This window comes from Lissotriton helveticus, chromosome 2_1, assembly GCF_964261635.1.
Source record: "Lissotriton helveticus chromosome 2_1, aLisHel1.1, whole genome shotgun sequence".
Taxonomy (NCBI): domain Eukaryota; kingdom Metazoa; phylum Chordata; class Amphibia; order Caudata; family Salamandridae; genus Lissotriton; species Lissotriton helveticus.
The window spans coordinates 1,504,147,382-1,504,175,000 of NC_136059.1; the positions used below are offsets into that span (position 1 = coordinate 1,504,147,382).

Genomic DNA, 27,619 nt, shown 5'->3' on the forward strand with positions numbered 1-27,619 from the left:
TGCGGACTGTGTTGTTGCTTTGATTTTCTTCGTTTTTTTCCGCATTAGATTTCCCCTGTTTAACAAAGACATCATAATGTTAATTTGTTTGTCAAACAAAATTCAGTTACACCTGCTAATCTGGAGTAATTTACCTGAATTTATTTTTAGTAGACCTTTTCTGAGTGATGAAAGCGAAGTGTACCCCTTCCTGAGCTCTCCAGTGGATCTGGTTACCTCCAGTCTGATATTTGCTACACCTTAATTAGAATTAGTTTACATTTCTTCCCAGATAACCTTGTTGTGTGACAATTTTAGAGATCCTCTTGACTCATACCTTCTTAGTTGCAAGTGCCGTCGCGAAATCTCTTGCAAGAGGATCAATTGCAGAATCTCACCTCTAATGATAATGCATAATAAATAGCCACCTGGAGACTTTCACAGTTTCTATTGAATGTGCTTTTTTTGCTTGCTTTAGAAAATGTATCAAGGAAGGCTGGGAGAAGCTCACGTATTTGTTCAAATTTAGTAACTCCTTGTTTTCTAGCTTTTTTTCAGAAGAGAAATTAGTATTGCTTTTAATTCAAGTATTTTGTGTTGCTTCAAGGTTTGTTTGGTGGAACTCAAAATAAAGCGTTCACGCTTGGTAGTTGCTTTGGTGGAGTAGGTACCAGTGCCGGCCTGGGCAGTACACTAGGAGGAGGTTCACAGTTTGGAGGATTTAACACACAACAGCAGCAGCAACAGCAACAACAAACAGGTAAGTGTAGTTTGCTAAACTGTTTTTAAAAAACAAGCGATGCGAAATATGGAAACAAAATAATCCTGTTTGCTTTCGTTCATGCACCATTATTTAATTGCAGTATGGTTCCAGAGCCCATTAGCGCAATGTAACAGGTTATTTTTCTGCAGTGCCTTAAGCCTTTGAAGTCAGAGGTACCTCCGTTTCTCAGAAAGTCCTTTTTAGGTTGTTCAACCACATGCACCTATGCAAACTGTTAGTTTGTTTTTGGCACATTCAGAACTAGGTATGAAAAAGTTTCTAGCCTTTGTGGTAATAATTTTCAATTCTATAAAGGAAACAGAGGCAGGATTATGCTTTTCTAACTTTACGGCAAACGTTCAGTATCCAATAAAATAACCGTAAATACCAAACTACATTTTGCATAAATCCCAAATGCAGTCAACCCACAAGGAAAAATCCTCTTTCTTTGATGCTGCAACCAAAGCAAAGTGTTCTTTCGTTGTTATATGATTTCTGTTTAATTCTCATGTTGTTGCATGTTTTGGTGCATATACTCTCTGTTGGCGGTATCGTTCTGTTGCCAATTGCAGCTAGGAAGGCACATTGCACTCTACGTGCTGATTACTCTTCCCCGAGACCAGCCCGCTTACCTCTGTCCTCTCTCTGCGTCTCCCGTTGGCAGCCTAGGCCCCCGTTCCACTGCAGCCTCCCTTCAGTCAGGAGAGCCGCATGGAGCCTTTCAATCTTTCTTCTATTTCCCTCTGTAAGCCTGGGCCGTTTGGGCCTCTCGGGGTAATTTGATGCCTCTATCCGGTGATTTCCTTTTCCTGGTGCCCCCTGGGGTGAACCTCTTCTTTCTTCTCCTGTGTGCTTGCAGTGACCGGCCCTGCCCTGTGAACTCCTCCTACCAAAACTCCTTACTTTGCCTTTGAGAGCAAAGTATTTTGAAACCACAGTCTGGAGATAAGATGCTGACCTCTAGCAAATCCACATTACTGGAGTTTCTATACCCCCCTGATTGTACCTGATACACCCCCACCACTCTCCTCTACCTTTATTTTCTTGGGGTGCAGATAATTGTATATCTGTTTGAATCTGGCCTAGTTCCTCAGCTCTAGATCAATCTGGGTGAAATTTTGAAGTAAAGATAGAGAAGCCAAATTGAAGCCTCTGTTCCTGACGTAGAATGGTGTTAACTCTGCATCCACTTCTCATTGAGTCCTGGAGATATGAGCATGATGATATATTTTCATTAGTTAATAAACATGATCATTATTCTTCCACATTTCTGAAGTCGACAAATCTAAACACTAATCAAGAAACTGTTGCCCTAAATGTCTGCAGTCTGGCAATACCAAATATGTCTGTCTTCCTAGAAAATATTGTCTGCACAATTATGTAATACAACAGTAGATCATTAAATTGCAATAGAATCTCTGTTCCTCGTACACTGTTTCAAATTCTGGACTAAATTTAAATTATAAAAACTATATTTTCTGTACAACCTAAGGAATGTAATGAGGCAGCCAGGTCTCCCTTACCATGACTCACTGGCCTGGAGAATGTAAAGAATGATATTTGTCAGATTTTAGCAATGTTTTAACAAACCACGGAAATTCCATTCAGTCTCCTTCATACAGAAACCTATCCCTGCCAATGCCTGACCCAGATCTATGTTCCCCTCAGCCTCATGAGCTAGGGGTTACTATGCATATAGATGGGATCTCTTTTGACTCATGATGGCTAAGCAATAAACTGGGTGCAGTGTATTCAGACATTTTGAAATCCAAATGAAAGGAAACACCGCCGTAGGGCCTTTTTCTATTTTGCCGTAGGTATCATCTCTGGACACTACCAAATATTTAAAAATCTACAGAGCCTAATGTTTCTAACGCTGGATGCCAGACTTTCCTCACCCTGATTGGCTGATCAGGAAATGCTCTGAACATGGTGGTTTCCTCCATTCTTCCTCAGGCAATCGTGCCAGTAGAACAGGGTGGGTTTAAAGAAGGCCACTCCACGATTGACCATTGTTTTGCCCTGTGGGCATTAGCTAAGAAATCGATAGAGCAAAATGGCAAATTATTTTGCTGCTTCGTCGATTTCCAGGCGGCTTTTGACTGAGTAGACCGAAGTAGCCTTTGGGAAGTGCTAGAAAACTATGCAATGCCGGTGGGCATACTAAATATTTTAAAAGAATTATATAGTGATAATTGGGCCCAGGTCATTAGAGATTCAAAGGGCTCACTAACCCAGAAAATCCCTAGAAAGAATGGCCTGAGACAAGGGTGCGTTTTGGCACCCTTGCTTTTTTCTATCTTCTTAGCAGATCTTCCTGCAGTTTTGGAAGTTGAGAAGAGTGCGAGCCTGCGCATGAACAGTAATAAAGTCTCATGCCTTTTATATGCTGATGATCTCGTGACCTTGGACCAAACGGAAATGGGCCTTCAAAGGAAATTAAATGTTTTTAAAAAGTACTGTGATAAAAAGCTTCTAACTGTAAATATGGAGAAAACAAAGATCCTATGTTTTGGAAAGAGGGTAAACATTTTTAATTGTTTTTAGGTCAGGACAAACTAGATGTAGTAGGCGAATATAAATATCTAGGCCTTTGGTTTGACAGCACATTAAAGGGGAATACCGACGTGGTGGCACAAACTTCAAAGGCGTTCTCATCGGTCTGTGGATTGAAAAAATGTAATAAAGATTATGGTGATATGTCACACAGACCAATTTTAAAGGCATATGAAGCTATGATCCCCCCCACAAGTCCTCTATGGAGCAGAAGTGCTCTATTTGAGTGGCAAAAGGGGGTGGGACCGGGAAGAAGGAAAGATACTTAAAATGTTGCTGTCTTTACCTAATGGTTCCATGATTCAAGCAATCAGATTGGAGGTAGGACTAACGGCATGGGATGTAAAATCACAAATGTCCTTGCTAAGATTCTGGAACCGTCAGGAGCCTGGTGGGGAACAGAAGGTTTCAAATTGCTGCAGAGAGGAAATACAAGTGCCCAATAAATGGTTAAGATACGAAATCATGAAGGTTCGGGTGGGCTAAAATCCATGGAAGCTTGATAGTAAAGTAAAAGCGACCCTGATCCAACCAGATGGTATTTGCAAATGTGGCCTAGGAGTAAGAAATGATATTTTACATATATTGCTTGATTGTACGTGGATTTTAGCGGTTCGAAAGGTCTTTTTACGTCCAATATTTTTAAAGTACAAGGTGAATACACGTACGGATGCTATTAATCTCCTTACAGAAATGTCTTTTTTGGATATTACAATTGCGTTGGGGAAGTTTCTGAAAGCAACAAGAGCATCTGTAATGGAGGCAATTAAGGAGGATGGGAGAGTTTAAGATTCTAAGATTTTAAAATACGGAGTATCCCAATATTGGTTTTAAAATTGTATAGAGTGTTAAAATGAATTGTGGTTTAATTATTTTATTGCTATGTGGATCCATTGTTTTATGTATGGTTTATAGACTATTGTCTAAATAAACATTGTTTATCATCATCAAGAGAATATCCCTGTCATGGCTTTACCTGCTTCTCCTGCATCATCTGCATGTGGTATACGACATGTGGGTTTTCAATGTTTTTGTGCAGGGATCTGCATACTGCACCAGGGCATGTTTTTGATGGGAGGGAGCTTCCCTGGTGGAGATCAGCAGTATTTTTGCCAGCGGTCGGCTGACATCTGTGGTGACATAATTCCCCTTGAAATTTCTGAAAACTAGAGACCCAAGTGAATCTAGGATAACATGTTTTGCATTAATTCCAACATGGTGTGTCAAGCAGAATCCCCTGTAAATATCAAAATGTGTAAAAAAAAAAATCAGTTACCTTACATCTGTGACTGAAGACTCCAGAACTTCTAGTTCACTGCAAATTTTCCACCGTACAATGTTCTCAAATTCCTCTTTATAAAAATAATACCCCACATGCGGGTGGGTTTACCAACCTTGTGAAGACCACATTGACATTATATTGGCCTCTTATGCCACAATGTTTGCCCGCTCCTACCCGTAACGAAAGGCACACCCATATGCGCGAGAAACAGTTTTTATCCTTAGAAATGTGGAAGCATGTGGTAGTGTAATTTTTGCTGTTTCCCATAAATTCCAAAACTTTGTTACAGAAATGTTTGGTAGTTCGGTTTTTAACCAAAATGTAACATTTGTAAGGCATATTGGTGAAGTCGAAGTGGTGGCACTGTGGAAAAGTAAATTTTACCATGTCATATGTGCCTACGTGTTCCCCATGTTATGTCATATGTGCATGATCGATATGCATGTATCCCCTTTCTGATCGATTAAAGACGCAATTACAGTTGTGTCCATCTCTAGTATGCCAGTTTCCAGTCCTCGTGAAAACAACGAATATTAGGCCTATGTAAACCTACGTTGCCACATTTTACAGTGTGCACGTTAATTCATTGAATTGTCCCCGTTTCTAGGCCTCAAAAGGGCCCGGACTCAGATTCAGCTCCTGTTTCCTGAACTCTCCGAGGAGCGATACAGCCCCCACCTGTATCCCTGACCCTTCACTTAGTTTCTTGCCACGCAGTGCCCGGCCCGGCCTGGCTCTGCCTCCCAGTCTGCCAAGAGTATGTTATGTTTCTAGTTATCAGTCCAGCCCTCCTTCTCTGCATTCCTAAGCTACTGAATCACATCAATAGTTTCCGTCATGGTCTAGCCTTTATGTCTCCATGTAAGTGAAATACTGTATTCATATTCATAGAATATTCCTCGCACATGCAATACATTTAGAATAATGCATGCACCAGTCTTAGTGTCTGTTAGCCTTTGCCCTGATAACTTTTGGATTCTATCAACATGTACTCTAAACACCAGATACTAGATATGCCTGGGTACATGTCGCTCTGACCCTCCAGACTTTAGTCTCCTCTTCTAGGGCAGAAGTCATAGCCCCCAGTTCTCCCTGGTAACACGTCATTGCCAGTTTGCGCGCACCACTAGGTTAGAGGTCCCAGCTGCTCAGGTAGCCCCCTCCATGTTTCCGCCCCTTTTTATGACATATTCTGTTACGTTTACATCACATGTCTATGTATACGCTCTGTACACGCCTTCTTGTTACATCATTTTGCCCTTATCTTTCGCGACTGCTACAAACCACGCCTACTGCTACGCCCCCTGTATTGAATGTAATGTATTTGTTTAACTATAAATATTGTGCACTGTTATTAAAAGCTAGCCAATTTCCCAGATCCTGCCCCCGGCAGCTGCCATCCCATTCCCATGCAGGCTGTCCTGTTCCTGTCCTTTATGTCTGATTAAAGCCTGTAAACTCCAGATACCTCGAATCTTGACTCTTATTTATTGAGCTATCTGTTTATATAGTATCCTGAAAAATAGAACCGGTAATTAATTATTTATTTACCACATAATGGCGCCCGAACAGGGACTTGCCCTTTCCCCACGCGCCGGAGAAGCCACGCAGGCCCCCTGATCCTCTGCAGCCGTGACGGAACCATACCGGCCACGTGCAGATATTTCTGCTTCAAGTATCCCTCAGGCCCACGGAGGAGACGGAGGTTGCGGTCCAGCGTCCAGACGAGGCGGTGGAGGAACGCGGCGAGTCCCGACCAGAGCCCAAGCCGAGAGTCCAAGGTCCGAGGTATCCGGAGGCCCACCTGTAACTGAAGTCCGAAGTTCGTCCGTCCGTCGTCGTAGCAGTCCAGTCCAGTCCGAGGCCTTCCGTTCTTGCTGCCCGGTGAGTACCATTGCTGGGGTAGTATCTAGACAGGGTCAATTAATTTGTCTCTGGTCCGTGGGTTTGGGTACACAGATCCAACACGAAGTGTCCACCTAGGTGGATGCGGGTCCTGACGTGTCTCTTTATGAGACCGGTAAGTTTCGTACTGTTTTAGCAGTGCATCTAGTCATTCCAGTAAGTTCTGTTCTGTTCTCGAGAAATTCATGTGTTTCTGTTTTCAGTATTCCAGGTAATATTCTGTCCGAACTGTTATTTTAAATGTTATTTCATGTGTTTTCAATGTTGTGGTATGAGTGATTTGTTTTCAAGTTATTATCGTGTTTATCGTGTATTGTATTTGTGTCCAGATTCCAGTCTAAGTCATGCCTCTGTTCTCGAAGTTACGTCAGTTAAAAACCAGAAAAGGTCTGCTCGAAGAAGCAGTTCCTGTCCCGCCTAGGGACAGTCCAGGTCATTTTATGTATCATAAACATGGCATAAGTGCCATATTATATCTAGACTTATGGGTCGAGTATACTAAAGATCTAGAAGAGAAATATAGATGGCCTGTATCAGGTACATGGGATGCCGAGTGCATCATGCGAGTAGAAGAAGCATTATGGAAAAAGAAATCCAGACAGTCCCAGAAAGATGCCATCGAGTTATGGCGCAAAGAATCTCATAAAAGAACCGAAAAAGAAATCAGAAAGTTATGATTAAGTAGAGAATCCTCAGAAAGAGCCCAAGAAAGGGAATTGATCGAAGTAGGTGAACGAGTTAAAGCCGAACAGTCAGACAGACAGAGAAATGCCCTTATTAAGGGTATGTATCCTCTTCTTGCCGAGGGCTTGTCGAAAGCAACCCCGGAAGCACCATGTAATTTTCCGCCACCATTAGTTCCGATTAAGCTACGTCACAAACCGACCGCAGCTGATATTTTTCTCTCGTCCTATTTGGACGACACAGTCCCAGAATATGCAAATCCAGTTCCGCCAGCTCCTGTAAATAATGTAATTCCTGTTCCTCCAGCCACCGGGGCACCTGTTACAGCACCTGTTACGGTACCCCCGGTCCAGCCTACAGTACAAGTACCCGCTACATCAGTCACTCTCCCAGCACGAATAGTACCAGTCGACAATTCTAGTTTAGGAGCCGCGGGGGGAGGTCCTCCTGGTACCCCGCCGCCACACAAACGTGTAACGTTAGTCGAGTTACATGAACGTGCGTTACAGCGTACGCCCAAATATCAGTCCGTTGCAGATATCAGACGAGCTCTCACCGAATGCCGTTATGATCCAGTCCCAGGCGATGATAATATGGTTATATATTCATTGCGTGTAAGACGGGTGACCGAGTATTTGGACACCCTACCGAATATGAAAGAAGATCTAGACAGAATATATCGTTTCATCCGTACAGGAGAGGATCCAGAAAGTATTGGCGAAATCATGTCTCTAAGGAAAGCTGAGACCCAGCTCATGCTATTAAAGTTTCTAATTAATTGTTTAATAAGGGAACAAGATTATCCGACTAAAGATCCGACCGAAATGAGAGTCCTGACAAAGTGGAGTGATAATATAGCCGAGGGAAGACACAGGACATTAAGTTGTATAGAGAGTATGTACAAGAAAATTCGTAAGGAAATAATAAGGTTGCACGAGAAACGCAAAGCAGCACAAGTAAGCGAGAAAGAAGACGACTCTGATACTGAAGAGGTAGACGACGAGAATCCTACCAGAATAGCGTATGTAGGTAAATCTAGACTTCCCGACCGACATTCACGCCTAGAACACAAGAAAGTTTTTCCTCCTCCAGCACCAGAACAAGGTTCTCTTGAGCAAGTATTTCAAGTTACCGATCACATTCTGAAATCACGAATCGGTTATAGTGAACTTAGTACTATGCATGAACAAGAACTAGCCCGATCAGCAGTCCGATGGATTACGGATTCTACCACTTTTCCAGACGAAATAGTGGCACAAATGTTTCTGAAACTGCCCCCAGCCGAGCAGCGACTGGTGGGTATGTATATGATCCAGCACCTCATTACACTGTATGAGGGACAACATTCTGATCCAGGTCCGTTACATGATGTTCTGAACGAGTTACTCCAGTATAAATGGAGAGGTTTAGGTACCGATTTAATTAGTGTCATTCTAGAACAGCGCCACAAATATAGAACGTTACTGAATCCGCATTTTGTTCACGTCTCACCCCCAGAAAGTAAATCATTCTCCATAGATAGACAGCATCCGTTACGAGAAGTACACCCAGTTAGGACAGCGGGTGGTGAAATGCAACGAGTATTTGTTTACACCCCTATCACAAAGATGGAACTCTTAGAGATGAAAAAGTTAATTCCCTGTCACGACAAAGACCCAGCAGGGTTCCATCGAGAATTAAAAGACATGCTCCGTATGGGAGAATACACGTATCCAGATATTATTAAAATGTTAAAGGTCCTGTTGCCCGCAGGGGTATATGAAAAACTCAAGGAAAAAGAATGGGAGGTGGGAGAGAAAAAGATAGATTGGACAGCTCTAGAAGCTGAAGACAATTCACGAGTACCAGGTACCGGTCTTGGGGACAAATGTAAAGAATTGCCCGAGTTATTGATACAGGTCTTGCCAAGGTTACTAGCCACGAAAAAGGAAGATTGGGATGCAATCTCAGCATGTAAACAGAAACAGGATGAAGACACTAGCGATTTTTATTCTAGATTTGAAAAATGTTTTATTAACAGTGGTTTGAAGACAGGTAGCGAGTCATACCCTCATCTTTTTGTTACTAAACTAGTCGAGAATTCAAGTCCACAAGTTAAAAATCGAGTTTTGAAAGTCGAAAGTACCTGGCAAGCTAGTACCCCGTCACAAATGCTTCAGATGCTCCAGTATCACCAGAATAGAATCAGGGAAGAGCAAGAACACGAAAAGAGACTTATGAAAGACCCGAAAATGAAAGTATTAGTTGCACAATCTGTTCCACAAGACAGTCAGAAGAGGGGTCCGAATCAAGCCAGTCATCCTGCAGCTCCCGTTAAAGGGACATGCAATTATTGTAAACAGCCAGGTCATTTTATAAACGAGTGTGCAGTTCTGAAACACAATATAGCAACTGGTAAGACTAAAGAAAGACCACGTCCGCCTAGACAAGAACAAGTTTCACAGACTTCTCAGTCACCACAGAATGCACAACAGACAGTTCCAGCACCGCAGCCTATCGCTGCAACACAGCATGTTACACAGCAGATGTACCAGTATGCCCAGACAGAGTATCCAGAGTATCAACAGTATTCATGAAACAGCCTAGAGAGGGAGGTAGGCTTGCCTCTCATCGAGATACCTGTAGATCAAGAGGGTCCCTATGTACACAGTCAAGTATTAGGGAAAGACAGAAAGTTTTTGATTGATACAGGGGCAAGTAGGACTACTATCAGTCATGACGAGGTTCCAGGGGCTCCGCTCTCAGGCTCTAGAAATGTTTCCCTTGGATTTTCAGGAAAGCCTATTGTGAACGAGATTTCAAAACCAGTTTCTCTAGAAGTTGGTCCATTGTCCCGAACTACTGATTTATTACTTACGAAGTCATGTCCAGAAAATTTGTTAGGCATTAAAACATTGAAAGAATTAGGTGCAGTTATTTGCTGTTCCCCAGAAGGAATCCGATTGTTTTTAAGAGACTTTAAAGGTCACTATGTATTACGTGATTTTGATCCAAGATTGTCAAATGTACCGCAGCATTTTTGGGCGCAAGGTCCAACTGATGTAGGTTTTATGCAAATCACACCCCATCGTGTGACTCTCAAGCAAGGCATAGTCTTGCCACGAATCAGACAGTACAGATTGCCACCTGAGGCTGTAGCAGCCTTATCCAAAATTATTGATGAGCTCATTGCTCAAGGAGTGGTTGTAGAAACTGACTCCAATGTATGTAATTCTCCTATCATTCCAGTCATGAAACGTACTGATCCAAATGCACCTCCAGTATATCGATTAGTGATTGACCTTCGAGAACTTAATAAATGTATCATACCCCAGTACCCAGTAGTCCCAGATATTTCATCCCTATTGACAGCTATTGATTCTGAAGCTACATTTTTCACTGTCATCGACCTCAAGAATGCATTTTTCAGTGTTCCCATTCATCCAGACAGCCAGTACCTTTTCGGATTCTGTTTAAATGGAAGGAGCTATAAATTCACACGAGCTCCTCAAGGTTTCACAGAAAGTCCTAGTATTTACAGTCAAGCACTTAAAAGACAACTAGACAATATCCACATGCCAACTGACACTGCCCTGCTCCAGTATGTCGATGATCTACTGATCACAGCCCGTTCTGAACGTGACTGCGAGCGTGCGTCACTTACAGTTCTGTATTTCCTAGCCGAGATGGGGCACAAGGTGTCCCCTTCGAAGCTTCAGTTCTGTGTCCAGCAAGTGATCTACTTAGGCCACTTACTGTCCAAGTGGGGTAGGCAGTTGACACCAGACCGTATCCAGTTGATAGCGAGTCTTCCACAGCCCAAGACACAGAAGGAGGTACGTGCTTTTATTGGCCTCACTTCTTACTGCAGACAATGGATTCCTCAGTATGCATTTCTAGCTAAGCCACTGATACAGTTAACGACACAGGAGGCAGCCGTATCGACTGTCCTCCCTTGGACATCTGAACATACACTTGTTTTTAATGAATTAAAGAAAGCCTTATGCCAAGCACCTGTTCTAGCTACACCGAACTACAGTAAGCCTTTTACACTTTTTGTCACAGAACGTGATGGTACTGCATTATCTGTTCTCACACAAGATCAAGCCGGACAGTACAAGCCCTGTGCTTATTTTTCGAGCACACTAGATCCAGTAGCCCAGGCTTTGCCTGCGTGCCTCAAGTCAGTTGCAGCCACAGCTCTAGCTATCAGACAAAGTGATTCCATAGTATTAGGACACTCCCTGACAGTACAAGTTCCACATTCCGTGGAAGTTCTTTTAAACCGAACACAGACTCAGCACTTGACAATTGCACGTTTAACAGGTTATGAACTGACACTGTTCCAGCCACACATAGAAATCAGACGCTGCAACATTCTAAATCCTGCTACACTGTTGCCGTCAGTTACTTCAAATCCGGCCACACATGACTGTGTGGAAGTCATTAACACTATGACTAAGCCAAGACAAGACCTGACAGACATTGCATTACCTAATCCCGACCTTACACTTTATGTGGATGGTTCATGTATGAGAACTAGTACAGGAGAACTAGTAGCCGCGTATGCAGTGACTACTGACACTGAAGTTATTGAAACACATCGTATTGACACCCTGTCTGCTCAAGCAGCAGAGCTAGTTGCTCTGACCCAAGCCTGCATACGTGCCAAGAACCTGAAAGTAAACATATATACAGATTCACGTTACGCATTCGGAGTTGTACACGACTTCGGGGTGCTCTGGCAGGAGAGAGGTTTCATGACTTCTCATGGAACCAAGATTCAGCATGGTCTCCTCATTCAAGCTCTGTTAGATGCAATACATTTACCGACAGCTATTGCTATCATGAAGTGCAAGGCATATACGAAAATTACTGACATCATTTCCCAAGGTAACGATCTAGCAGATCGAACAGCCAAGCTTACAGCTCAGACCCCAGACATTCCAGTTAACACGGCACAGACATCCACTCCAGAACAGACTACTTGTATGACAGTTAAGGACCCTACACAAGATGTCATAGACATACAGTTACATGCTACTCCCGAAGAAATCAAGAAATGGTCCGAACAAGGAGGGGTCCAGACAGATCAGGGATGGGTGACGAAGGGAAAAGCCACATGGTTTCTCCCCGACTCTATGGTTCAAGTCATTATTAATACCGCACATAGTCCAGCACATCTAGGAGAGAAAGCTATGTTAGACAATATACAGAACCTCTGGTTCAACAAGCACTTACGAGCTGCAGCCAAGCAGAAAGTCCGTACCTGTATGATATGTTGCCAGTTCAATCCAGGTAAAAGTGTCCCGGTGGAACAAGGTGGATTCCAGCCCCCTGACCACCCTTTTGAAGTCCTCCAGATGGATTATATTCAGATGGAGCGATGTCGAGGTTTCAAGTATGTCCTTGTAGTTGTATGCGCTTTGTCCAGGTGGACAGAAGCATATCCAGTTCCAGATTATACAGCAGCGACCACTGCCAAGCAGTTGGTTCGTGAATTCTTCCCCCGTTATGGACTCCCTAGGGTCGTGTATTCTGATAACGGCCAGCCATTCTCATCTGAGTTGATGAAACATGTTTCCCTTCTGTTAGGGTACCAGTGGAAGTTCCATTGTGTGCGCCATCCTGAAGCAGCCGGTCTCGTAGAGAGACATAATCAAACTCTGAAAGTCCGTATTGCGAAAGTTTGTAAAGAGAAAGGTGTAGACTGGCTAGTTGCCCTGCCAGTTGCTTTATTCTTCATGAGGATGGTCGCACATTCCAGATCAGGTCTGTCCCCGTACGAGGTCGTATTCGGCCGCCCCCCAAACATGTGGGGTACACCTAGACCCCGCAGTATTACAGATGTTTTCAGTAATATGCTGACAGATTACCTAGCTTCCTTGATGTCTGCCCTACACTCTTGTCGTTCACAGGTTGCCACTGCATTTCCAGACAACACCGAGGTGAAACCGCATGAGGTCATTCCAGGCGACCTCGTATTGGTCAGGAACTTTGATCGTTCAAGTCCGCTGGAGCCCCGTTGGAAGGAGCCTCGGATGGTATTACTTACAACAAGGACTGCCGTGAAATTGGAGGGCAGGAAGGGATGGGTTCACCTGTCCCACGTCAAAAAATTCCATGGACTTCGTGAAAAATCTTTTGCAAAGGACTGTTCCATTTCTAAAGACTGCCTGAAACCAGAACTTAAATCTGAATTAAAAGTTCCTCTGTTAGAGAAAACTCCGCAGCAGGAGTATAAGTTAAAACTCTGGTCTAGTAAAATAAGTCAGCCAGTTTAATTGTCTAAGTCCCTCTCGGGTGAAACGGTTAGACAGGTCCCTGACATGTATGAGATAGACCCCCATAGTGAGAGAGTTAGTCAAAACTCTATCAGATGTATCGTTTTTCTAAGTTTCTTATTGTTTCTAAGTTTGATGGTTACCTGCACAAGTTATGCATTGCATTTATGTTTTCCAATTTCGCATATAAATAAGTTTTCTAATGCTACAGTAGAGCACACATTTAGTGATCTGCCTCCTCACGAGCTATCCTATCGTCTTGCTATGCGTAATAATACATTCATCCGAATGTTACACTATTCACACCAGACCAGCAATGCTACTAATTGTTGGGTGTGTGGTCGACTCCCCCCTTTCCAGACACCGAAGGGAGTTCTGCCACTCTTTCCTTATCCGTTTTCACATAATGGTTCGTGTGGAGCATGGTCCACGTTAACGTCATCCTCCAATGATATGTCCCTCCTGAATAGAACATGTTTTCCAGACAAGCAAGGTCTCCCCCATAGAACAGGGTTAGATCTAGAAAATGAAGTATATGATTTAGGTAATTATTCTTCGAATTTTATGGTCCTGAATGTTCAGTCTGATACTACTCCAGATTTGCCTGCTATTTCAGTACTACCAGTCAAAGGCGAATTATGTGTCAGAAAGAATGGTTCCGCATATGTAGGACATAGTGATTGTACTACTACTGTCGAGTATAGTGACAGTGGGAAATCTATTTTCAAAGCCTCACGTCATTCTTATTTTGTTTGTGGTCAGACCGCATATATTCGTCTGCCCCTCGATTGGGATGGAACATGTTACATTGCCTTCCTATTGCCACCAGTTTTTCTAGCCCCATCTGATTATCATAGAAACACACATCTAGTACACGTCAGACATAGAAGGGAGATCGAGTCCCCAATTGTCGATCAAACTGAAACTGCTCTAGAACAATATCAAGATTTCAATAAAGGTTTCTTCTTCTTTATAGGCCCTGTCCAGAATAGTAAGTTAATACGTAGGTTAACCAGAACCCTCGAAGCAGTAGTGAATGAGACTACTTCTGCTCTAGGTAACTTAACCGAAGAGCAATCTGCTATGAGATTTGTCGTGCTCCAAAATCGTCTCGTTCTTGACGTCATACTGGCCGATAGAGGAGGAGCATGTAGAGTCATCGGATCTAGTTGCTGCATTTTCATTCCTAATAACGCGCCGTCTGTTTATTCAGCTATAACCAGACTTCATAAAATTGCCCATCAGTTACACCAGAATCCAGGCAACTGGACATGGTCTAGTTGGCTCTGGAGTATTATATCTGCTTGGGGATGGAAAGTATTGTCATTCCTAGGTATTGCAGTAATGATCATATTCAGTTGCTGCCTCTGTATACAATGTGGCCCTGCGATTTGCGGCATGTGTGCTACCTCTTGTATTCCTAGTCCTAAATCCCGTTCCAAGACAATTCGAGACGAACAAATGATGCTATATGAAATGATAGATGGTATCATGAATATAGATGTTTCCTGATGGAAACGTAGGGCACAAGGAGGGAATGTGGAAAAGTAAATTTTACCATGTCATATGTGCCTACGTGTTCCCCATGTTATGTCATATGTGCATGATCGATATGCATGTATCCCCTTTCTGATCGATTAAAGACGCAATTACAGTTGTGTCCATCTCTAGTATGCCAGTTTCCAGTCCTCGTGAAAACAACGAATATTAGGCCTATGTAAACCTACGTTGCCACATTTTACAGTGTGCACGTTAATTCATTGAATTGTCCCCGTTTCTAGGCCTCAAAAGGGCCCGGACTCAGATTCAGCTCCTGTTTCCTGAACTCTCCGAGGAGCGATACAGCCCCCACCTGTATCCCTGACCCTTCACTTACTTTCTTGCCACGCAGTGCCCGGCCCGGCCTGGCTCTGCCTCCCAGTCTGCCAAGAGTATGTTATGTTTCTAGTTATCAGTCCAGCCCTCCTTCTCTGCATTCCTAAGCTACTGAATCACATCAATAGTTTCCGTCATGGTCTAGCCTTTATGTCTCCATGTAAGAGAAATACTGTATTCATATTCATAGAATATTCCTCGCACATGCAATACATTTAGAATAATGCATGCACCAGTCTTAGTGTCTGTTAGCCTTTGCCCTGATAACTTTTGGATTCTATCAACATGTACTCTAAACACCAGATACTAGATATGCCTGGGTACATGTCGCTCTGACCCTCCAGACTTTAGTCTCCTCTTCTAGGGCAGAAGTCATAGCCCCCAGTTCTCCCTGGTAACACATCATTGCCAGTTTGCGCGCACCACTAGGTTAGAGGTCCCAGCTGCTCAGGTAGCCCCCTCCATGTTTCCGCCCCTTTTTATGACATATTCTGTTACGTTTACATCACATGTCTATGTATACGCTCTGTACACGCCTTCGTGTTACATCATTTTGCCCTTATCTTTCGCGACTGCTACAAACCACGCCTACTGCTACGCCCCCTGTATTGAATGTAATGTATTTGTTTAACTATAAATATTGTGCACTGTTATTAAAAGCTAGCCAATTTCCCAGATCCTGCCCCCGGCAGCTGCCATCCCATTCCCATGCAGGCTGTCCTGTTCCTGTCCTTTATGTCTGATTAAAGCCTGTAAACTCCAGATACCTCGAATCTTGACTCTTATTTATTGAGCTATCTGTTTATATAGTATCCTGAAAAATAGAACCGGTAATTAATTATTTATTTACCACAGCACCCACACAAGCCTCACTGCTCTGGACTCACTGGGTGTCTAGCTTTCAGAATTGTCTGAGATTAGGTTTCCCTAGGTGCCAGTTGACTCTAGGCCTAAATATAGCAGCTATCCACATCCCAAAAACTAGCCTACCTTGAAGCTTTTTCCTTGCGCTTTCTGCAGGCAAATTCGTAGGCCTCTCATTTCCCTGGTTGAAGGTGCCACTCATGCTTGTGGGGGTACTGTTTTAATTGAAATAAGTGTGAGGATGAATGGATGGAGATTTATTTATTGAATTTCTCTACACTTTTGATTTCCTATTTTAAGTCAGTCTTCAGTAAACACACTTTGAAAAAACACTAGGGTTATGGTAATCCTGGATTTAGATAGGTGCAAATACCCCTTCTTCCTAAACCCAGAGATTTAGGTACATTAAAAAAAAGCCTAGCTTTCATTTGCCCTCAATGTTTATATTCCCTCTGTACATAAGCATTTGTTTGTACTATAGCTATGTACCTATATATGTGGATTGCTTTGTGTAAACGTGTAGAAACAATGTTTTAACACAAATTGATGAAATACATTTTAAGTACAACAGCACTTGAAAGCTGGAATTTATGTAATGCATCTTTAATCTACATATATGTACTTTCTTTATGCATTTATGCACCTTCCATGTACTTGGATCTATATATTTACTACTTTTCTGCTAATTCTGCATATCCAATGCACTTCCCTATTTCTCACCCTATACCTCCCTCTATATAACCTCTACCTCAACTCTCTGCCTTATCTCAAACCTCTTTCTACTTCTCTTTCCAATGCACTACCCTATTTGTCTCCCTATACCTTTAATCTACATATACTTATTTCCTCTATGCATCTATATACTTTCCATGTACTTATGGAGCTATATATTTATTACTTTTCTTCTAATTAGGCATATCCAATGCACTACCCTATTTCTCACCCTATACCTCTCTCAATAAATCTTCTACCTCAATTCTGACTCCTCTCAAATCTCTTTCTATTACTATGATCCCCCAAATAACCCTTTCTAGACTCCTCCCTACTCTACCCCACCTTGTTTCATTTTACTATACCGCTCCCCAAAACAAGCCTTTCGAAACCCTTCCCTCTGAGCCTTTTCCTCCACATCCCTTTTACTCATCCCAAGCCTCTTCCTACTGCTAGGACCTCCAAAATAAAACAAGCATTTGCAATGCAATAGGTCTCGCATTTACTACAGTTTGAGCTATTGGCATTAAAGATTACAATGCCTTTTATTAACGTGTTGGTTTTTTAAACAAATAAATAAAAGGCATTGTCATTTACAATGCCAATAGCATAAACTGTAGCAAATGCGAGACCTATTGCATTGTAAATCTCTCTCCCATGCACTAAAATTCACACAAAAAACTTCTTTGGATGATGCTTTTACATAAATGTGCCCATTGCCGCTGTGTTTTGGGTTTTTTCCAATGTTGGTCTAGGTGATTTATTAGGTCTTGCACATTCACAACTTGAACTGTTTGTTGTCATAGAGCTATTGTTAAAATACATGAAATGGGCTTGGAGTGTGCTCATGATTGAATGGCTTTCTTGTGCGTGTCAGTGCCATTCCTCGGTCAGCTACTCAAACCCTGTTTTTCACCTACTAAATGTCTCTTGCTGCACAATGCAACGTAGGCGCGAGACCTAAAAACAAAACAAAAAATCTTTCCGTCTTCTATCCCTCCACTATCCTTCTCAATCCAAATAACTGACTAACATATCCACCACTCTGTTTACTTGCATATTTCACTATACTAACTCACCTCTAATCCTTTATGCGTTCCAGAGTAGCTCGCTACTTGCCAAAAAAAGGCTTCAAAACCCCATCAGGGGTACCAAGCACTATTTAAATGCGAACCTTTTTTCCCTCTTCTGCCCCTCCGCTATCCTTCTCAATCCAAATAACTAATGTCCACCACTCAAATTAATTTCATATTTCACTATATTAATTCGACACTAACACTTGGGTTCCGGAGTAGCATGCTACTCGCCAAAAAAGCGGTTTAACACCCCATCTGGGGTAACAAGTGCTATATAAATGCACACCTTTAACACTCTTCTATCCTCGGCTATCCTTCTCAATCCAAATAACTGTCTAACATATCCACCACTCAATTTACTTCATATTTCAATATACCAATTCAACACTAATCCTTTATGGGTTCCGGAGTAGCGTACTACTCGCCGAAAAAGTGATTTGACGTCTCTACAGGGGTAGTAAGTGCTATATAAATGCAAATACAATACAATATTCATGAGATTTTTCTTTATCATGTGGTACATTGTTTCTGATCAGTCAATCATTAATATTTATAAATGGATCACTGGCTCTGGTATTGTGTGCTTTTGTAAAAACTGCATGTCTGTGAAAGGTATAGTTGGGTAAACAAAATATTATTTTTGTGACTATGCCTTTTGTACAGAACATTAGTTTATATAAGCTCCGTTTTTTCTGTATGTATATTCACTATTTATTGATTGAGAGTTATCTTGTAGTGAAATCCTTAAGGAAATTTCACAAATGTCCTCCTGCTGTATCAACAGTTTTGTCAACCTTTTGAGCAATCTATAACTTTCTGGGACTTCCCATGGATTTCAGACATCCTCCCCTCTCCTCAAGCGGACTATCGGGGCACTTCACATCCCAGCACCCTTCGCGGCCCGTGAGCCGCTAACATGCCTGTTTTGCGCCTGGAGGCACACAAAAAGCCCCAGGTACTCCCGCAGCACGGGAGAGCGCACTACCGGGGGACTTCACATCCCGGCACCTTCGCGGCCCGTGAACTGCTAACGTGACAGTTGTTTTGTGCCTGGATGCGCACAAAAAGCACTAGGGACTCCCGGAGAGCGGACTACCGTGGAATTTCACATCCCGGCACCCTTCGCGGCCCGTGAGTCACCAAAATCCCAGGGGCTCGCGTAGTAAAAGGGTGGGCCCGTCTGCTCCCATCAGAGCCCGGAGGAAGCTGGGCTGGGCCACCTCTCTTGGTTTTGCGGCAGCTCCGGGGGGGGGGGGCCGAGCCTGGGACGTACTTGACATTTGGGTTTAGGGGTTTCTGACTGTCCACACTATCCGGGAGGGCATTTTGAACATCACGGGCAGGGAGATCCTGTTAATGCCCTAAAATATGATTTTGATCTACAATCTGCAATGGATATGCTGGACCCCGCAATGAGCACTCTCACACCAACCTTCAAAGGCCATGGCAATGACTTGTTTATGGACTTTATTCTTGTCTCCATCCCTCTATTCTGTTTAATATCAGATTTCACAATCAACACAAAAGCCATGTTTGACGGAACCAATGTGATATAACAATGACGATGAATTAAACCACAAGATATCTGAATTGAAAAGTTCACACAATTTATTGAATTTATTAAAGAAAAGAAAGGAGAAAAAAACTTGGGGACACAGTCCCAGAGGAGTGCTGGTTGGGGACACTGTCATTAATTTAACAGCGCTATTATCATAGGTGCACTATGTCCGAGGCGTGGGCATAGCTGCATGAGCAGATATGCCCTTACAATATTAGGGTCTATTTCTTAATGTTGTAAGTGCCATGGAAGCCATAAAGAGTACAATGGCTGGAAACTCGACAACTTGAGTTCCACAGCACCATGATGGCTTCACTGAACACAGGAGTATTTGATACCCAACTACTCTCAATAAACCCACACTGATGCCAGTGTGGGATTTATCAGACTATGTACACCGAGGGCATCTCAAAGGTGCCACCTGAAAAACTACCAACCCTGGTGTGTTCCCAGACTGGCTGTGGGCAGCCTGGCACCAGCAGACATGTTTCTGGACCCCGGGGTGAGAGCTTCTGTCCATGTCCAGGTGGCCCACCGATCTAGGCAAACAAAAGGGGATGATGGACGAAGTGCTGACTCTTTTCAGACACTCACCCCAGTCACAGATCTGGGTTGAATCCATCATCAGTCTTTAGCTCACTTCGCCACCTCAGTTTAGACCCAGCTATATTCAAATCAGTCTTGACCCTGTGCCTCATGGCAATAGTCCAGCCCGAACTGCCAAGCCAGGTCTTCCCTGAACAGGAAACCTGCTTCCTGGTGCCGATCTAGAACAGGTTCGCAAGCGATCCTGACCTCAAGCCCTACATATCTGCTTACCGCTGCTGTGGTTGGTCTTCCTCCTGCAACCTCCGATGCGACACCTGCTGCCTGTTTGTCTGAAGCTAGTTCTGCATTGAAAAGTATTGGGCGTCCGACGCTGAATTTGCACCCTGCACCCGGCGGCCCCCTGCCACTGGTGGTGTATGTTTGGGACTGCTTTGTGGCCGTCCTTGTTTTTGCTCTAACCCTCAAAACTTGGCCCCTTCGTCCGATTTACCTTTCTGCAAATGTTGTAGCTTTGAGCACCCCCAGTCTCCATTGAAACGCATTGGGTTGAACTCCGATTTTGACCTCCGCACCCAGCCGCCCTGCGCTGTAGGTGGTGCAGTTTTGGTACTCACCTGAGCCTTGCTCCTCGCTAACTTTTGGTCCCTGACAGGAACTAGAAGTTGGATACTTACCTGTATAACTGCATTATTGTTTTCTTCCGAGGGATAACATTGAACTCTTAGAAAATTGCACTGTCGACTTTTGAGCGGGAAACATATTTTTTCTGAAAGACGTACTTAACTTTTTGCGAAGATCTTGGTCTTAAAATAAAACTCAAACAAAGTTCATTTTTATAAAATTGGTGTGGATCTCCTGTTTGAGTCGAGTTTCACCTAATTGGTCAATGTTGTGCAATAAATGTCTTACACTCCTCTGTGTTGGGCCTAAAGCGGCTCGCCCATGATACCACTAATAATGAACTTTGGGTTATACATTGAGCCCTGTACACTTCTGGGGAATCTCTGAACTCTGTGCATGGTAGAACTACCTAGTGGTTTACCATATACATAGCCAGCTTCCTACAGTTATCTTGGTGGATTCTAGCAAATGTTTCCACATAAATAGTTGCTCTTATGTCTAGGTGAAGGGAATTGCAGTGAAGCAGTGCCAGAAAAATAAATTACCCGACAATATATGTAGCACATGTGTTTTAGGGTAATTGGACAGTGTTGGTGAGTTGGTTCACTTATTTGTGGTGACCAGCCCACAGGGCTTTTGCAGTAGACCAGTTCAAGAGCTACGGTATTGGTATGAGACTTTGTTGAATTCAGATCTTTTGGATGTTTATTAGATGCTACTGAGTGGCTGTGGTAGCTGATGAAGTGATAATGCAAAGAAACACAACTTTTAAAGTGGGACCTACCCATTCGTTCCAAGGGCTGAAGTCTGGAGAGTTTGTTTGAATGTCTGACTAATGTAAAGTAGGTACTTTCTCAATGTTAGTTTTCAGCATCAGGTAGTGGAGTACCATCCATTGAATAATAGAAGAGAGGCAATTAAGTATTTGGATTTGCAAATTGGCTGAAAATGAAGCAGAAAATGATTTTGGAATCATCTGCTTGTAGGTTATATTTTAAATCAAAAGGAGGAATGTTATGCATAGGGCTATAGCATACAGGAAAAAGAGAAGATGCCCTAGATGGAGCATCTAAAAACACTCAATGGGCAGGCCATTTGATATGTAGCAGCAGCAGAAACATATTGGTCTGCCAGGTAGGAGTGAGCCACACAAGGTGCAGGGTGCTAACACCCGTTGGGTAGATCAATGTTATAAGGTTGATATGGGTGTGTTGTCAAAGGTGGTGCAGTGGTCAAACAAAATAGGTGCTATTGAAAGAGGATAGTAGTGAGCTTTGATGAAGATGTCTGTGATATGCAGGAGTGTTGTGGAAATCATTTGGGTAAAGCTTGACTTCAATACATGCTCATTTTGGCAAGCAAAATAGGTCAGCAGTATTTTAACCCGTTTACCGCGGCAGGGGTTCTACTGAGTGGGCGGGGCTGCGTCGGCCAACGGTTGTGCGCAGCACCCGGAAGGTAGTGCTCGCGTCAGCCACGCGAGCACGGAATGGGTTAAAAAAAAAACTTTCTATTAAGGATTTTTAGTGAAAGATTGGTAATTGCCTAAACTAGCTTAATGGGAAAATGGAGTTGTGCAATCAGGAATCTGGCTTCTGGAAGTATCAATTGATTGAAGATCCAAGTGACTTCATGAGTCAGGTAGATCTCCAGTTTTTTGTGCCATGGTGTACACAGCTGTGCAGTGAAAGTTGGCTTGAAGATGAGTAAAATGGCTTAGATGCATGGTCATATGTTTTGCATTTTTGAGTAGATTAAAGTTGCAGGCACTGACCCAGAATATAGGTTGCAAGATGTACTGGAGCAAAGGCATTTTATAAACTTGTAATTGAGGCGGGGGTTGTGTGAGCGCTAGCAGGAAAATGTAGCCTAGTTGAGCAGAGTTGAGAACTTGATAATCAGTTTGTTAGAAGCGAGGAGCTTGGGGCTTATGGTTTTTATATGACATGTGTAACTTGTCATTCAGATTTCAATGAATCTTAAAAATGTGTACAATTTCAAATTGGATTGTCGGAGAGACTGAGTTTAAGAATATAGCAATGAGTATAATTCACATGGATCATTTACTGAATTGTAATGCAGAGTACGCCCTATGGGGAAGAACACACCAGCTGCTTCATTGTTCATTCCATTTGGCACATGGGAACTTTGCGGCTTCAGGCAATGTTGTTAAACCTTTTCAAAGAAGCAGGTTTTTGTTCTTATTTTAACCCTGTTTTTGTGTTTCATTCAGGTTTAGGCACTTTATTCAATCAACTGGGTGGTAATCCTGCCCAATCCAATCAGCTCATAAACACAGCGAGTGCTCTGTCGGCACCCACGTTATTGGGAGATGAGAGAGATGCCATCCTAGCAAAATGGAACCAGCTTCAGGCCTTCTGGGGGACAGGCAAGGGATACTTCAACAACAATATCCCACCAGTGGACTTCACGCAGGAAAATCCATTTTGTAGGTTTAAGGTATGATAACTTTCTTAATTATATCTACATTGCTAAAAAAATAATTCACACCTCTCCTGTCAGTTTAATTATCATTTTCCATTCCACGTTTTCCGTTTTTGTTCCTATACAACACCAAAACTTGGTTCAGGATTTCCCAAACAAAACACTCCACCATATCCCAACAACGCTGAATGGTGCTTCTTGTCTGTTACCTTGAAGTGCAAAATAAACTTCAAAACTATGTATGCTCATCCCAGAGGAGTGCACCACTCTGATCATCTCACCAATATAAAGATTTATTTAATAGCACTCCCTAAATCAATAGATGATTCCGATTTTAGGGTTTATCTTGTAAAACAGAAGAAATTAAACCGAAGGTTGGGATCACTGGGATGTGATATCTTGTCCAAGTTATTCAGTCCGTGGGTGAGGTGATATTGCTTTCTGCAGTGAGTGGTCTTCCACAGTCTTGTAGAAGTATTGAGAAGATGGCTAAATATTGTGTTGCTCACCAGTGTCCAGAAATGCAGTAAATGTGCCACTCCAATACATTTTGAAGCCCTCGTCAACTTCAAGTTCCAAATTTGCAACTCTATTGTCAACTCAACAGGCCACTCTCTTTAATCTGCCATTCTGCCACCTCTGCTACAGTTCACCTTCGCCTCCATTCCCACTTCTGGAGACTGAATCTGGCCAGCAACATAAAATAGCCGATTTCTCTTATAAGCACTAAACTTGGTAATTGCTCACAGATGTGGCAAAAAGGGAGCACTTTGAGTTGAAAGGGATTGCCAAAGAGTACACAATAGTCAGACTAGTTAATGGAGGCAGGTATAGGGAGGAGAAGTGGGAGACATCAAGTTTCAATTGTTGGCTGAAGAAACATTGTAACTCAGAAAATAAATAGTGATGTGATCACTTATTTTACTAGTGTGGAAGCTGTTTTTAGTATCAAACTTTTGCCTAAACCGAGTTCTTACCTAAACAGAGCCTCTTTATACATCTGCCATAAATTGAGTCCTTTTATATTCTGAGCCTGATATAATCAGAAAGTGACTTCATTAGACCGGCATAATATGATCTCTGCCTAAATTGTAGCCTGGTATTCTGAGATCTCTGATATAACAGTATTGCCATAATGTTATTTACTAGTAGATTGTGTCTCAGAATGCTGTGTGTAGCATCCTATCTTGGAGGTGAGTAGATTTTTTTTCTATACAGTTAAATTTCCACTCCCTGTGACTATACTCTTACCATTAGATTTACTGTGAACGTTACAAAAGATTACATATAATTACGTAAAATAAAGTGCGAAAAGCACAGTTTCTGCAAACCACAGCATCTCTCGTTATGCTCCTGCGCTCTAACTTTCCCTCAGATGGTTGCATAATTACACAGGTGGCGTAAATTCAGTCATTTGAGTATCCCTACTGATAAGCCTGTTGTCCATGTGGAGGTCCCTGAACCCTGATGTATTCGAGGTAATTTTAGTGGGTTTAGTATTTTAAACTTGGGACAGAGGATTTATCAGAATCCTGAGTTCATTCCAAACAAGAATGTATCAGCACTGGACTCTAACGCAATTAGATTGCTATTGTGGAATGTGGCAGGATTGAGATATAAGCTTAGGGATTCCCTGAAATTTTATTGCTCATTATCTAATATGCCTTTTCCAAGAAATATGGGCAGTAACACCCATTCATAGAACATAGTATTTAAATTAGTGTCGAAGCAGTAGCGTCTCCATAGGGGCTCCCGCCAGAGGGGCTAAGTATATGGTTTATAATTTGCCCCAGTATTGGAACTTTCATAGATTCCCATGCTTTGTATCATTCCCCCGTCGTCGGAATGGAGCCTCGGTAAATAAAAAATACCATAGCTGTAAGTACAAAAGAGAAAACTAGGCTTAGGCCTCATCTCATTTTGTAGCTTATCCACTTCTTTTTGTAAAAGAGACCCAAATTCTGCAACAACCAATCAGAACAGCCTCACCCCATAGAACCCTCCTGAGAGAGCCTCAGAGCCTCAGATTTTCTACCGATCGTTGTGCTAGGGAGTCTCCACTGAGCTCTGCTCAGTTTTCTCTTCAGATTGGATTCTTTTTCCATTTCTTCAACTTTGATATGTCTGACAAGGAGAAGAAGGCGTATTTAGAGCTTGTGCTACCTGTTCTAAGAAGAGGCTGTTTGTGGAGGACAAGCATGAGGACTGTATCTACTGCTTGTACCCGGACCACAAGGCCACAGATTGTAAAATCTGCAGAACATTCTCTACAAAGACCTTGAGAGACAGGGAAGGCCGCTTGTTGACTTGGCTGCAGAAAATGAAGTCACGTAAGGAGGTTATGTCATCTGACAGTGAGGATTCTTCCTCAGCTGCGTCCTCCAGAAGATCCAAGAAGAGGGGTCGGTCATTCCCTTCAACTTTTATTGAGCCCCCTGTGAAAGCCTTACAAAAGACCTCTGATAGGTCTGAAAATGCTATTCCCATAAAATCCCCTCACCGAGGTGTGAAGGAGAGGCTGGGACTGACTGAGGAGACACAGACAGCTAAGAAGGTAAAGAAAGGTGTTTCTGTTACTTCTCCCCCATCTGAAAAGGAGAAGGGAGGCAAGAAACCTTCTACTGTCCCTCAGGAAGGAAGATCGGACAAGAAACCACGTCCGTCGACGACAAAAACAGCTGGTACGTCGACGACAATTTCCAAAAAAGACTTGGGTTCAGGTACAGCTTCGTCGATGGGACCTTCGTCAGCAGCTTCGTGGACGGCGGCGGCGTTGATATCTTCGTCGACGTTTAAGGTACCGGTTTCCTGCTCGTCTACGATGGTGTCTACATTTTCGACGTCGGCGATCATGACGACGAAGGTAGTGTCGACGACGAGGACAACGTAGAGGACGGCAGTCATGATGATGATGATGACGACGAGCTCGTCGACGACACCGTCCTCGATCAACCCTTGGTCGATGACGATTTCGCCGACGTTTCCGTCGCCGACGAGTCCGTCAACGATTCAAAGGGTCCGCATATCTATAAAAAGGCAGCAAATTACCCCAGAGATGACATCTCCTTGGCGTGTAACACCTTTACCTCCCACTTTGCTTCTGGAAGAGGAGTCTGATGACGATGAGGATGGTCCTTATGGAGATGCCTATAGCCCATCCGAATTACAAGTAAAGTTTCAAGATTCGGATTCTGAGGAGTGCTATGCTGAAGAGCGCCATTTTGTTCAGCGAGAAAGGCCTCCACAAAAATCACGTCAGGATATGGTGGCAATGCCGTCCTCTCTTATAACGGACTTGCAATTGATGCTACAAGATTACAAAAGGGGGTTTCTGTCAAACTACGGAACAGCAACAGCGTCGTCCTTCTCCATCCATCCCTACTACTCCTGCAGTTGCAGTGACGCCTTAGGTTTCTCGAGTTTCGGAACCAGAACCCAGAGAGGGCTATCAAGAGGTTGTGACTGTTCAGGATGATGATGTCTCATCGGATGGAGATCCTCAGGTTGATCCTCCTCATGACCCGGATAGAGGTTGGGACGATGATGTCATTCAGGATCCGGATTCACCAGTGCCTGATACTGCTACCTTCCCTCCAGCTGACATTGGAGGTTTCCATAATCTTATGGAAAGGGCGTCCAAGAGATTTGGCCTACCTATTACGTCAGTACAATCAGACTGTTTCCTTTACGACTTCAAGGAACCTTACAGAAAGTCCGTTTGTTCAATTCCAATAATCGAACATGTATGGTCGGAAGGTACTAAAGTGATGCAGAATCCGGCAACTGTCATTCCTGTTCTTCTCCGGCTGGAGAAGAAATATAAAGCTCCAGAAGGTAGTCCTGCTTGCCTGACTGGTCAGCCGAAGCCCGACTCAGTTATTTCCCAGGCGGCGCAAAGCAAGTCCAAAAATCCATCGACACCACTTTCAACACCGCCAGACAAGGAAGGGAGACGTCTGGACAATGTGGGAAACAGATTCTCTACTATGGTCAGCCTCTTGGTTCGAGCTGCTAAGGCTCTTGCTATCTTGGGCAGATATGATCGCCACATGTGGTGCGATTTATCCCCGTTTGTGGACCAACTTCTGGATGGATCGAAAGATGAGGCCAGGAAGATATTGGTGGAAGGGGAGCGTTCCTCTTCAGAGGTGATAGATTGTGCTATGGACATAGCAACTACAGCTTTCCGTGCACTAGCGGGTTTTAAGGCGTCAAGGCTGGTTGCGGGCAACCTGGTTTCGCCAGGAAGTTCAAAATAAGATCTTGGACTTACCTTACGACGGAGAGATGCTTTTTGGAAAGCATGTAGATGATGCCCTTCAAGGCATCAAGAAGGACACGAACACGGCAAGGTCCTTGGGGACATTGAATTACCGCAAAGTTCCTTTCAGAGGTGCGAGATGGAGAGGTTTTTCCTCGTACAGAGGTGGTAATCAACAGCGCTACTCTTCATACTCGCAATCCTCGCAATCTTACAAGCCACACAAT

General features: G+C 43.2%; 1 protein-coding gene across 1 annotated transcript in view; it reads left to right on the forward strand.

Annotated features, from left to right (window-relative positions):
* The window catches only part of NUP54 (nucleoporin 54), a 150,339-nt gene that overhangs the window by 24,717 nt on the left and 98,003 nt on the right, over positions 1-27,619 (forward strand). The window contains exons 4-5 of the mRNA XM_078676389.1: positions 587-739; positions 22,920-23,146. Coding sequence (XP_078532515.1) covers positions 587-739; positions 22,920-23,146 — 380 coding nt within the window. The remainder of the gene's footprint in view (positions 1-586; positions 740-22,919; positions 23,147-27,619) is intronic.